This window comes from Phalangium opilio, unplaced genomic scaffold (assembly GCF_054372755.1).
Source record: "Phalangium opilio isolate 3A_F unplaced genomic scaffold, DU_Popi_V2 ptg001170l_1, whole genome shotgun sequence".
NCBI lineage: Eukaryota > Metazoa > Arthropoda > Arachnida > Opiliones > Phalangiidae > Phalangium > Phalangium opilio.
In genome coordinates this window covers 11,000,550-11,014,748 of record NW_028324255.1, presented here as the reverse complement: position 1 = coordinate 11,014,748, position 14,199 = coordinate 11,000,550, and the positions used below count along the sequence as shown (strand labels likewise).

At 36.5% G+C, this 14,199-nt stretch overlaps 1 protein-coding gene across 1 annotated transcript; it reads left to right on the top strand.

The window, feature by feature from the left end:
* Positions 1–5,527: 5,527 nt before the first annotated feature.
* LOC149587244 (glycine receptor subunit alpha-1-like) lies at positions 5,528–7,338 on the top strand. The gene is made up of 2 exons (XM_089863544.1): positions 5,528–5,803; positions 7,081–7,338. The coding sequence occupies exons 1-2, from the start codon at positions 5,528–5,530 to the stop codon at positions 7,336–7,338; spliced, it is 534 nt and encodes a 177-aa protein (XP_089719670.1).
* The last annotated feature ends 6,861 nt before the right edge of the window (positions 7,339–14,199 follow it).

The window sequence follows — 14,199 nt, the reverse complement described above, 5'->3', positions numbered from 1 at the left end:
AAGCAGTGTGCAGCTAACTATTATTAAATGAAACGTTTTAAGCAAACCAACATGTAAAAACATATGAATACAAAAGTGTTAAAATTTAAACAAATATTTTAGAAGACTATTGATTTCGAATGTCTTTCTGAGGCAAAATTCATCGGAGCAGCAATTGATGAAGCTCTTAGACTTGTTCCCCCAATTCCTAAATATGAGTCCCTTTACCACGTTAGATGATTATTTTAGAAAATTATGAAACTTCATTACTTTTTAGGATTACACGAACTTGCGGCAAGGAATACGAGCTTGGTAACACCGGTTTAACTATCCCAGTCGGAATGGTCGTTGAGATTCCAACCTTTTCTATGCATCACGATCCAGAATTTTTTCCTGATCCAGATAAATTTATACCAGAAAGGTAAAAACCTACATTACGCAAACTATATCTATATCTATATAAATCAAAGTCCTGACTGACTGAAAATCAACGCCTAGCCCAAACCGCTTGCCCTAGGAGGCTGAAAATTTGCTGGAAAGTTGCTCATAAGTAGTAGGCTCGTAATAAGAAAGATTTTTCCAATCCGCCGACATCTTAAAAAATGGCGCCCAGAAATGTAAAAAAACATTTTCTCTCTGCAACAAAGTCCGCGCTTTTCAACCGATTTTGTAAACATTTAGTACACTGCTTTCCTTTAACCTATAGGCGGGCTTAATGGTCTTTTGAGTTCGATTTGTTGCCATCTTTTTAAATGGCGGCCAAAAACTTAAAAACCCTTCTGTATGGGATAATGTCCGAGTGAAAACCCTTCTGTATGGGATAATGTCCGAGTGAAAGGAAATAAAAAATGTCCCGACAGGCTGACGGGCAACACCGAGTGCCTTCGCTCCTAGGGTGCTACAAAAAAATTGGTCATCACTAAAATCTGCCCATTCTTTATATCATTTTGATGGAAGTTCTTATTATACGCGAGCGACGCCGCGGGTAACAGCTAGTCTTCTTTTAAATATAATACTGATTTTATTACCTTTCTTATCATAGATTTTTAGGTGAAGGAAGGTCTGCTATCGCTAAATCTTACACATATTTTCCGTTTGGAGCTGGTCCCAGGAATTGAATAGCCATGAGATTGGCTCTTTTGGAAGTGAAATTATGCTTACTTTTCATCTTGAAACATTTTGAATTTTTCCCATCCGAAAAAACTAAAGTGAGTCAATACATAACATCCATTCATAGTACACTTGATTAGACGCTGCTCCTGCGCGCGAAGGCATCTTCAGCACCCCCCAATAGACCTAAAAATAAAATTAACAAGCTGGCCATATATATACGCCCGTTAAGGGGCAGATTAAAAATGAAGCTAACGCCATCTAGTGAACAGAAATACAAACTCAAAGGTGCCATTTTTTCATTGGCTGAAAACATTCTGACACTAAATGAAGCAAGCGCCATCTAGTGAACAGAAATACAAACTAAAAGGTGACATTTTTTCATTGGCTGAAAACATTCTGACACTAAAATTCTGCCTCTGCGCATTTCTAAGCGAACCAATAAGATCACCCCTCATTCGTGAACGCTGTTGTAACGTTACGCCCTGAGTACCTAAAATCATCCGTTGTAACTGATTCAAAACAACAACCGACAATAGGTGATAAGATTAAAAATCCTTCGTTATTGGTTGACTTACAATGATGTCATACAGGGTGGTCTAGCTAATCGAGACCAACACTTTCAATGATTTAAGTTAGTATTAAAATCAAAGAATCAGGTGGTTTCGTTGAGGGGCTTAATCGCGATGTACGCACTGTAACTTTGACCTCACGACCTTCAGTAACAACCCCTGGACATTGTCTTGTTCCTTGGCGTCAAGATATGACTAAGTCAGTCAAGACTCGGTTTTCAAGAAATGAAAATAATTTCAGTTTTGAAACAACATTGCGTATATTTTCAAAAATAACATTGATCGATCATGTTAAGTTCAACATTGCGATCTACTTTTAAACCAGTGTTTACACTATGTTATATGTAATTAACCACCGGTGTCAAATAACAAAACCATGCCCGTGTTCCAAAGATAAGGTTAAAAGTGCGAAGATGTATAAAAGTATTTCCTCTTTAGAGTGAAGCTAGAATTATTTAAAAACTTCAATCACCTCACATAAAATACGTGAAAATAATCTTAAAATTGGAACCTCAAATATTTTTAAATGTTCCATATCCCTTTGAAAGGTAAAATATCATTACGCAGAAGCGCGATTCGGAGAGGTGTTCGTGAATCTTGTAAAATAACACAAGTTGGGAAACCAAAATAAACCTCTCCCAGCCGAGACGAATTTACTTTCTAAACACAGGTCTACCAGCCAATGAGAAAAACCGGAAATACATAGTTCAAATTGGCGAAATATTGCCAAGGTCTTTAACAATTTCCTTTGTATCCTCAATAATTCTAATGAGGACTTAAATGTATCACTGAAGGGTGTATTTAACTTTCGGCTCACTCTGAACCGTTAACACCTCCTATAAGAGGAGGCGAAACAAGGTCATTTCTAGTTTAAATCTAGGGTATCTTATTTCACAGACCCAATCGTTTCAACACTTGCGGATAGATGAAGAATTAACACCCATATTATATAATGAATATAAAAATGCGATTACACTATATATAAATGAAGTAAAGCTGAATTAAAAAGTAAACACCAAATTTGAAATGTTAATATCGAAAGATGTTCTTGGAATATTAAGATGAAACAGAGCTTTATAGCTACACAACTAGTTAAAGAATCGTAATGCCGAAAAATATTTAAAATATTTCCATTCAATATTCTGCAAAAAGGAAATGTTATCGTTTTGTAAGAGATCTTATCATCATACTCGCTTTATATTAACTTTGATGTGCGTGTAGTGTTTCGATTCGGATGCAATCTTCATTACTCGTTCTATATAAACTCTCACTTGTGTCATTACATAGAAATAAGTTTATCTTAAATAATTAATTAAATATAAATGATATTAATTATTTTAATCGCCAGTAAATAACTTTAAAAATAGTCAAATCGTTAAAAAAAAGTTGTTCCTATTTTCTTTCGAAACTTTGCTAATATTGACGTTTAAAGTGAAGGGTACCCCTCTTGCCCGCTGTTTTCAAATTTTGGGGTATATATACGATTCGTTTCCATTATAATAATAGATAAAAACGCATTCGCGTGAACCGATGGTGGAAGCCCTGCCATTGGGAGGCTAGACGTTTCTCGTAACCCTAGCCGATCGCCGCGGATATCTTGAAACCAATAATAGATAAAAACGCATTCGCGTGAACCGATGGTGGAAGCCCTGCCATTGGGAGGCTAGACGTTTCTCGTAACCCTAGCCGATCGCCGCGTATATCTTGAAACCAAACGATGACGAGGGAAAAGAAGCCAGAATGGACTGACTGGCGTCCATGTGTGATGGACAAAGACCTGAAGATGGTGGTGCATAGAAGCTGGTGTCAATGTGGAATTGACGAAGAACAGAAGATGGTGGTGCATAGAAGCTGGTGTCAATGTGGAATTGGGGACCGTCCATAAACTACGTCACACTCTTATGGGGGGGAGGGGGTTTCTAAATTTGTGACGGTCCGTGACAAGGGGGAGGGAGGGGGTTCTTCGATGCGTGACGTCACATTTAGCATTGATTTTGTTACGAAGTCAGTAAGAGGCAGGTTGGCTCTCTTATGTTATGGAAGAAGAAAGACAACATTCCATAGTCCACCGTTACAATAATTTACCAAAATTTTTATTCCATCATCGCTTAAACAGTAGAAAATTATGCAATTATGAACTATTTACACTTTTATATAGCCAATTTAAATAGCGCATTTAAAATAAACTGCGTAATCTCTCTTATGGCTTTGTTTATTCGCCCCTATTATTTGTGAGGATGAATCAAATTCCCCTGCCGATTGAAATGGTTTCGATTCTTTGGCAAATTTTCTAAATCTCAAGCTCGATTAGACTGTTTTCGGTGACAGTGTCGAAACCTAAAAAGTGTGCCCCTTTAACTAAGCTTTATGGAACTTTTTTGAAGCTTATAGAAAGCACATCCAGACATTAAAATTCTAAAGGTCAATCAGAGGGAAAAAGCTTAAAACGGAAGAGAACTTGAATTTTCAGCCGAGCAAAATATTTCTGAGAGGGCGGCATATCACTCAAGAAATTAATCAAATTTAATTTGTAAATTAAGACAAATCATAGTGCGGAGGGGGGGGGTCAAAGAAATGTGACGTAGTTTTTAGGGGAGGGGTCTGAGAAAAGCGTGACGAAGCGTGATCTGGGGGGACGGGGGGGTCAGAAAATGCTTTTTTTCGCGTGACGTAGTTTATGGACGGTCCCTTGACGAAGAACAGAAGATGGTGGTGCATAGAAGCTGGTGTCAAAGTGGAATTGACGAAGAACAGAAGATGGTGGTGCATAAAAGCTGGTGTCAAGGTGAAATTGACGAAGAACAGAAGATGGTTGTGCTTGGAAGCTAGCAAGTACAGACTAGTGTCCATGTCGAGTGGACGAAAACCAAAGCTGGTGGTGTTGGAACTCAAGTACAATAGCCAGAGACAAACCCAAATTTCCGTGAACTGTCAATGCAGTCCGGAAATTGGGAACACGTTTGCTCCGATACGCAAACTGCGAACGCGGTCACGTGGGGTGTGACAGACAGACACACAGACAGACACACACACAGACACACACACACACAAGCCATCAGCGCAATACCTAGGTGTGATTATATAACCACACCTAGCTAATTAATTTGATTCCTATCGTTTTCAGGTACCAAATGACGGTGAACTGCGACATGGATTTTAGAGAGTATCCAATGGACAAACAAGTTTGTTCCATCAAACTTACATTTTGTAAGTAATATAAAGTTTACGTGCTGATATGAATGGCCAAAATATAATTAAAACCAGCCACTTACACTTCGTTTCAAGTTTACAGCAGATCAAGAGAAGCTAACCTCTACTGGATGAGCGAGTCAAGGGATAATTTGTCATATCCGAGCATAGTTCTACGTCCTCATGTTAAGGTTACTCAATTCAAAATGGAAACCCCAGTAGCGGAAACCAAGGAAGTTCAACACCAATCGGGTACGTAAGTCATAGATTAGTCAGCGTTTTATAAACTAAGCCTGGGATAGATTTTATTTTAGAAGTACGAATGGAGAACGGTTAGTATTTACTACCTTCCGACTCATAGCCCAGAATAGAGCCCCTCCCTCCAACACGTAACGAAAAGTTTAAATTATCTTTTTGGCTCACTTAAACTACGTTTTGTTGAGGTTGCTGACGGAGACGACGAAAAATACGTAATTAGTTTTCACCTCTGGCCCGCCACTTCTTTAATACCCCCCTTACCGGGGAAGGGGTCCGGGACTTTGACGCGAGTCCAGATTACTCTGTTCTCCATTCCTACTTCTAAAATTAAATCTATCCCTGACTAAACCTAATATAGATTTAATATTTTAGGAAACACTACGGAGCTAATTTGTAAAATAACTTTCGTTCGACTGATCATGTCAGCACTTTTAAACACGTACGTCCCGAGTCTTCTCGTGGTTTGCCTTTCTTTTGTATCATTTTGGTTGGACGTTGACGCTGTGCCGGGACGCATTACTCTCGGTGTGACGTCTATTTTGACACTATCGACTCAAATTGTATCCGCAAGGAACGCATTACCTCCAATTAACTATATGACAGCGTTGGACATATGGCTGTTTGGATGTTTGTTGTTGGTTTTCTTATCATTAGTAGAGTTTACATTGGCAAATTCTTTTGAAAGAAGGCGATTGGTAAGTTTCTACTGTTTGTAATGTTGTTATTATCATAAGCATATCATACCACCCGTAAGCATGAATTCACAATACGACCACGGGTAATCACCATTGTACAATAGCGCCAGAGAGAGATTTGAGGTCCTACGCCACCTCTAGGGGTATCGAAGCAATTCTCTCCTTCCCCGTATCCCCCTCAGGGCCGGAAATAAGAAAACTATTGGACTTTGTCCACTTAAGTGTGCAAAAATTGTGTCGATTCTCCAGAGTCAAGGTATCAAAACCTCGGAAAATTTATTGGTTACATTGTCCAGTGACCCCCTTAGTTTTTACAAAAATTATGGGACATTTTAAAATTTTATTGGACAATGTCCAGTGTCCTGTGGTTATTTCCGGCCCTGATCCCCCTACCTCGGCACAGGGCCGGAAATAAGAAAAAAATTCTTATAGGACATGTGTCCAGTGACCCCCTGTTTGACTGGAAAATTTATAGGACATTGTCCACTGGAGTGTGCAAAAATGGTGTCGCTTCTCCATAGTCAAGGTATCAAAACTTGGGAAAATTTATATGTCAAAATGTCCAGTGACCCCCTTAATTTTTAACAAAATTATGGGACATTTTAAAATTTTATTGGACAATGTCCTGTGCTTATTTTCTTCCCTGCCTCGGCAATCTAAGCAGTCGTCTGCTTTTACACTACGATTACCGCCGCCAATTATTTCAGTTGTTATTTTAAGTTAATTAAGCGTAAATTATCTCGAATTTTTGCTCAAAATAGAAAAACTAATAGAGATAAGTTTACACAATACATGGTTTCAGATCAATATTATAATAACCAAAAAGAAAAGAGTAGGTTACCGCAAGTTTTGTATTCGCCACTTTAACGGTTATAAAAATTCAGTGTACTATCCCATCCGAATAAATAGATGAAAAAATAAAATTAAAATAAACATTAACTTTGCACTCCTCCCCCTCCCCGATCATTAGCGAAGACGCGAACATGAAAATCCACGGTTTAAAATGTTTGATATGATTACAAGTGTTAATATAGGTAGAGCATATACTAGGTAAGAATAAGATATATACTAATCCTTGTATTTATGTCTAAGCTTCCGGTAGCATCCCTTGCGCGATTTGAGAAATGTTTCTCCTTTGTGCCACCAGGAAGACCCGTGTCGCGAGTTTTACCTAGACAATGCCTGTGGCTAAATTCCCTCCGATTCACGCTTACGGGTGCATGGTTTGATGTGCTTATGTTATTATCAATACATTTCTGTATCGCATTATTTTTTAGAAACGAACCAAACCCATGTTCAATGATGTTAGTCAAACAGAAAATGAAAAAAAACCAATGGAGAATGTTAAAGTTGGCAGTTTGACAACAGACATGAACACCAAATTCAAGCTTGGAAGATGCTGCAAATTTGGAAATAGAGAATGTCTTGAAAACCTGAATATTGATAAAGTTTCTCGAGTTGTGTTTCCAGCAATTCTGATATTGCTCGCTTCTATCTACTGGATTGTGTTTTTGCATACAACAGGACAAAAATGAACTCGAGAACTGTGGGCTATGACGCGTAGTTAAGAAGTTGATCTCCACTACACATTTGCCTGTTTTGAGAAGTCAAGCCAAAACCCGCGTTATGGCCCACGCATACGCTACACGACGCTTCAAAACACGCTAATGTGAAAACTGACATAACACGAACCACTTCGTACGTTAAAGCAAGTCTATCTTGATCTGACAATGGAGAATAGTAGATGATATGAATTCCTGCACTAAGAAAAATGCACACAAAATTTAACTTATTGAAAACATCCTTGGAAAGTCAGAATGCTGGCAGCTTAATTTCTGACTTTTGGAAAACCAGTTTATTAGAGAATGTAGGCAAAATGTTTAAGAACATAACAACTGGAAAATAATTTAATTTGCCCAGTATGGCTTTGTAATTCGATACTACTAAAGGTGATTCTAACTTAACCATCTTACTGAAATAATAATTTGCTTCAAACTACAGAAAATCACTCCGTTGTTTTAGGAGTCAGTGGTAAAATATAGTTTGGTATATGGTTCTTTTCAAATTTTTGGAGCTACTTCCGGCACTCGGTTTCTTCATAGACACTTGGTTATCTTTGTCTAAATATCATTCTCTGCTTCTACAGAAGATGTACAAATAAGCAAAAAACATTTTTCAACAAATAAGGATAAGTCTTGTACAGAAAGCATTCAGCCAATGGGAAAAAACCGGAAATGAATAGTAAACATTTAGCGACATATTCCCTTATGCATTGATAAAGGCTATAGTGTCTACTCCTCTACTGTATTCTAAGGGAGCGGTAGCTCCCTTAGATAAGGCCTGATGACGGCTCTTATGTATAAGGAAGGTTTTTGAATTGGTTTTAACTTTTTTCGTATTAAGTTTATTGTTTTGAAATTTTTCTACTGAACTAAACTCCGGGCCCTTAATAAGTGGTAAAAATTTCAAGATGATCAATCCAATAGTTTATTTTATAAAGCATAAAGTTGCTAAGGGTGGTTTTCATTTCCATAAATTTAATCACAGATTTTGGCGAAAAACTAGAGAATCTCCATAGAAATAACATGGGAAGTTTTCCAAACTTACCCATTTTGTAACTACCCTTACAAAAATAACTATACGTTTGATAGATTTGAAAACGGTCTTAAATGATAGCCCCATTTTTAAAGTGGACGCCAATTTTCGTTTCATTAAGAAAAACAAAGTTTAAGTATTGTTTTTAATATTTTTAAGTACCTGCTCCGAATTACGTGGTTTACGTTAAAACTGTGGAACTTAAGACTTTTTTGCTTGGGTTAAGTAATAAAGAAAGTCATTCTAGGACTTACGTCGTTTTACTGCGGATAATCAAATTGGTAGGGCAATTAGCTAGCTTAATTGTCATTATAACTTTTGCGCGTCCAACCAATTTAGTTGCGAAGTACAGATTAAACTTAATTAAACAAAATAAGCAATTAAAGATAATTACCAATTATAGAAAACTAGCTTTTAACCCGCGGCGTCGCTCGCGTGTAATAAGAACTTCATCAAAATGATATAATGAATGGGGAGATTTTAGTGATGGCTAATATTTTTGTAGCACCCTAGGAACGAAGGCACTCGGCGTTGCCCGTCAGCCCGTCGGGACAGTTTTCATTACTTTTCATGCGGACATTATTCCTTATAGAAGGGTTTTAAATTTTAGGCCACCATTTAAAGAGATGGCAACAAATCGAACCCGAAAGACCATTCTGCCCGTCTATAGGTTAAAGGAAACCATTGTACTAAATATTTGTGAAATCGGTTGAAACGCGCGGACTTTATTGCAAGGAGAATATTTTTTTACATTTCTGGGCGCCATTTTAAATGATGGCGACAAATCGAACCCGAAAGATCATTTAGCCCGTCTTAAGGTTAAAGTAAACCAGTGTATTAAATATTTGCGAAATCGCATGAAACGCGCGTACTTTATTGCAAAGAGAATATTTTTTACATTTCTGGTCGCCATTTTTTAAGATGGTGGCGGATTGGAAAAATCTTTCTTAGTACGCGCCTACTACTTATGAGTAACGTTCCTGCAAAGTTTCAGCCTTCTAGGGCAAGTGGTTTGGGCTGGGCGTTGATTTTCAGTCAGTCTGTCAGTCAGTCAGTCAGTCAGGACTTTGATTTACATAGATATAGATTAAATTTTTACACGAGTCTAAACTATAACATCTGTTTGTGTACAAGTCTACGAAATCTGTTAAAGCGCAGACCTACAGAATATTTTTCTGCAATGGGGTATAAAATCTCTTTGTGCAGAGGCGTATGCAATCTTTTTGTGCACTGGTCAGTGGAATCTTTTTGTGCACTGGTCAGTGGAATATTTTTGTTTCCTGGTCTATGGAATCTTTTCGTGCACAGGCCTATGGAATATTGTTTTACACAGGTCTACGGAATGTTTTTGTGCAAATCTGCATGAAATCCTTTTGAGTATTAATCAAAACGCGTCTTGGATTTAACCAAGACCTAAAAAGTATCGATAAGAACATGATTAATCACTTGACTGAATGAGCAGATATAGAAACTTTTTTTTAATTAAATCTTACATGCTTAAGAAAGTAATGTTCCATCACCCTATTCCATTGAATAAACTTATTTTACTGGTAGTAAATTTTTCCCTCTCAATAATTTGAAAAATTTACTTATCTAGGGTTTTCGAGCACAATTCCATTCCCCGAAAACATTTTATAACTACATTTATTATCACTTTTAAGAGAGTACGTGTATGACATTGTGTCGTTAATAGGTTGCTAACATATCCCCCCGTTCATGCCCTGTACGCTCCATAGTGAAACCTTTTGTTAATTTTAGTGCAAATTTCAACAATGGCAGCACATTCAATGGGGACGTTATGATTTTTGCTCTTGGTTAAACCAGGGGTAAATAACGAAAGGAGTTAGAGACGCTAGGTTCCGTAGTGTAGAATACAGTGGGACCTTGAAACGTCATAGAATTTTTAACTAACGTAGTGCCATCTTTGGAACTGTATTGTAAATAAGACCAGAACCTTAAAAGTTTTGCCTTAAAATCTCGCGCCGCAAGGTATTCTGGGTAAAGTAAAATGGCGGGTGTCGATGTTGTGAAGTCGTCTCATAAATCAACCCAATGCAATTACTATATTCAATCGCGAGTAAACAGCGATTTAAAGAAGAAAGATAAGTCAACAATTTGCAATTTGAAGCCGGGGAAGTCCTCAAAATGTGTTCAAACTTGTTTTGCCGTAAGTGCGCGGTTACAGAGTCGGCCCAGTGAGCCAAGGCTTAGTGATTTTTCCGAGTTAGTGCCAGTGGGAACTGTGGGATCAGGATCATCGACTGTATCTGTGACTAAAGAAATTAAAACAACTAAAACTGTATTGATGGATGCAAAAACGACATTTAATTCCATTTCATTATCGAATGAGGAATTTACCAACTTTAAAGTTGCATGTTTCTAATTCAAGTGCACCTTAATGAATAAACTTTACTCTAAGCCTAATTGTCACTCAGTCGTAAGCAGACGAACACTAGCAGACGAAAACTAGCAGACAGGAGAAAATCGATATCCCAGTATGACTTTCGAAACTTTGCTGCTACGCTATTGGTTGGAAAATATCATACTTATTTTGAATTATAGACGGCGCGACCGAGGCGTTTTCTCTTTTCTGTGTCTACGTTTGAACGTCCCACTGTATTCTACACTACGGAAGCTAGCGTCTCTAACTCCTTTCGTTATTTACCCCTGGTTAAACTGAATTATGTAATAGACCACTTCGACATATCTTAGAGGGAAAGACACGGGGGTAAAACTTAGCCTTCCAACTCGCTCGATGGAAAGATCATAAATAGAGCAGAGACGGCGAGGGGTGAACCCCCCTATGTCCCGATACTGAGGATTGACATCTCTTTTTTTTACGTAGAAAGGGTCTATAGCAGCGGTACGACAGACAATGGTCACACGGTTCTATGCCATGGAGTTTCTATGGTTCGCAAGCAGTAGGGGCGTCCATGATATTCGTAATTTTTTGATTTTCTTTGTTGTAATTGTTAACTTAAGCACGGTCGTAGCCTGAAAATTCTGACTTGGTTATTTTGAAATATAGCCTGCGTTCACCGAGTCGCGTGATCTAGGACGCTGTGGCTCGACTCCGCTACTTAGTCTGTATATCTTCAGTAACAAGGAAGTGAAGGAACATGTATTAACGGTTTTCAAAGGAATATGGGATTTATAAACTTGTCGCTGCGAATCTTCCTATAGAAAATGTAGTATTTCTAATAGCCCCAGAGACTTCTAGTAGCACTCTGTATGCATTTGGTAGAACAGTTTTATAGAAATTGAAATGGTAGAAGATATTTATAAATTAAAATTTGTTCGAATATTTAAACTTCAATTTGGTCGAATTATTTCGAAGTTGTCCTATTTCAAGGCGAGGAATGCTCACAAAAACAATTACTATTTGCTGACGAATACCTTAAAAAGTAATTCACACAGAATTCTCGAGCAGTTTAACGCGTAATTGAGTAGGCTATTGCCTTGGTAACGAGGCCAGCGAAAGACAAGGCATGAGAATGGCACAAGGCGTACTTCTATCAAGGGGTATACAACTATACATACTCCTTGTTCGTATCTGGCGCAGCAGAGGCTAAAGTAGACTACCCTAAATCGTTTTGTCATTGTTATGTTATAGTCATATGGTATTTTCCACACGAAAACTCTTAAAAGTGATAATAAATGTAGTTATAAAATGTTTTCGGGGAATGGAATTGTGCTCGAAAACCCGAGATAAGTAAATTTTTCAAATTATTGAGAGGGAAAATATTTACTACCAGTAAAATAAGTTTATTCAATGGAATAGGGTGATGGAACATTACTTTCTTAAGCATGTAAGATTTAATTAAAAAAAGTTTCAATATCTGCTCATTCAGTCAAGTGATTAACCATGTTCTTATCGATACTTTTTAGGTCTTGGTTAAATCCAAGACGCGTTTTGATTAATATCTGTAACTTCGGTCTTAATTTTTATTAATTTTGCTTCCATGTGGTGGTGATTAATTTATTTCAGTGCTCATTCCCGCTAGCTGCAGAAAAGGAAATAGTTTGTCATTCTATAGACTGAGAGTTAGTAGCTAAGGGGACGTCACATCAATATTTTTAGTCTTAATTTAAGCTGATGAAATTCGTAGATATACGAGGGTGTGAAGTCATGACAAAGATTTTAGTTCGTCTATTTCTGATGAACCTAGACCAGAATATACCAGTTGCTTTCACGCTTATTTTGAACCCCATTTCCAATGTAATTGTGTCAATAAGATCTTATTCAGAACGGATATTTCTCTTAACCTTTACACGAGATTCAACATATAGATTACCATCTTTTGTGATTAACTTTAACCTAATTTAAGAAACTAAAATAGTTATTTTTTTGTTAAAAATGACATTAAATAAGACAACTAGCAATAATTTGGCAATATTTCGGAGGAAAAGAAATACAGTTTTGTAGTATTTTGGAAAAGCTGGCAATATCATAATAATTATATAATATAAATATAACGCGTCTTAAAAAGATTTTCTATTCCGTACAGTGTGGTAGTTTGGCATATTTTATTTTACGCTCTGTCCTTAAGTACAATTTTAATTGGATTTAGCCATTGGGATAGATGACAAATGATTAGCCAGCGTACTACGGGAGTCTGGCAATGGAACTGTGCTTAGATTTTTCATTGAATATAGGAAATAATAGGATCAACAATTATTTAGTAGTATTTATGAAACTAATGGTAACTATTTTACCTTTGATAAATAAAGTCAAATGAGAGTTACAGTAGTTTATTGATGTCAAATAATAGTATTATTTATTTTATAAAATATAAATTGTAATTTTTTAAGGTTATAGCTGTTCAATAATTTCTTTCAAATCATTAAAACAATAATAAGAATATTTTGGTTAAACCTTTTTTTCAAAGTTAAAACACGCATGATTATTATTTTATTGGAATGTGCTAAAGATTTATTTTAAAAACACATTTGGTTTGATAATTGCTACGTTTATTTATAGCATGCAATTTGGAATTATATTTCCCTGGTTGTTATTTATTTATGGTACTCATTATAATTATTTTCCAGTAAATAAAAATGTTGTTTTTCACATTTAAAGCTAATAGTTGCGTATTTTTAAAAGGGTTTCATTCATAACTTTATAAGGAAAATTATTTTGGACACCAGAAAGGCTTTTGAGAATAATTAGTGATTGCGTCCTAACTGGCAAAAAATAGACCTTAACAGGGAAAAGCTATGAATAACTATAATTAATTTTAACTGAATCTAAAATGTAAGTTTCACTATGAATACATGAGATGGATTAAAAAATGTTCAAAGACAGTCATACGTGAAGGTTGGATTTAAAAAGTGTGAAAAGTTCAACATTAACTTTAGAGCACCAATAATCATTTTGTTAATCTCTTAAGTGAATAATTCAATGAAAAAATATTTATACACATTTAATCCTAGGACTGTAAAATTGAGAATATATAATAGCCAGAAAAATAGTAAGCATGGGTTTTAATGTTAAATTAAACTAACAAACTCCCCCTTCCCATTAAGGGAAGGGGGAGTTTGTTAAAATACTGCTAATATACTTAAAGATCCTTTTTAAAAAGGGTAGTGATTTGTTGGTGTAGAATCTGCAGTTTAGCTTAGAGAGTTAATGAAGCGCCTTGTATTTCGTTAGTGACATCTTCAATCCAGTTGATTTATTTTTTTTTTCTATATTTCATACTATTGAACTAAGATGGCGTTAGTGGTTAATGTCATTAATTGGTAGCTTTTTTACTGGTTCCATCGCGCTTGGTTTTGTTTTATTGATGTAGAGTCTGCAG

Bases quoted from the DNA above. Each gene is read 5' to 3' on its own strand.
- LOC149587244 (XM_089863544.1), top strand. From the start codon at position 5,528: ATGTCAGCACTTTTAAACACGTACGTCCCGAGTCTTCTCGTGGTTTGC. The intron at 5,804-7,080 runs GTAAGTTTCTAC...ATTATTTTTTAG, and splicing joins CTTTTGAAAGAAGGCGATTG to AAACGAACCAAACCCATGTT.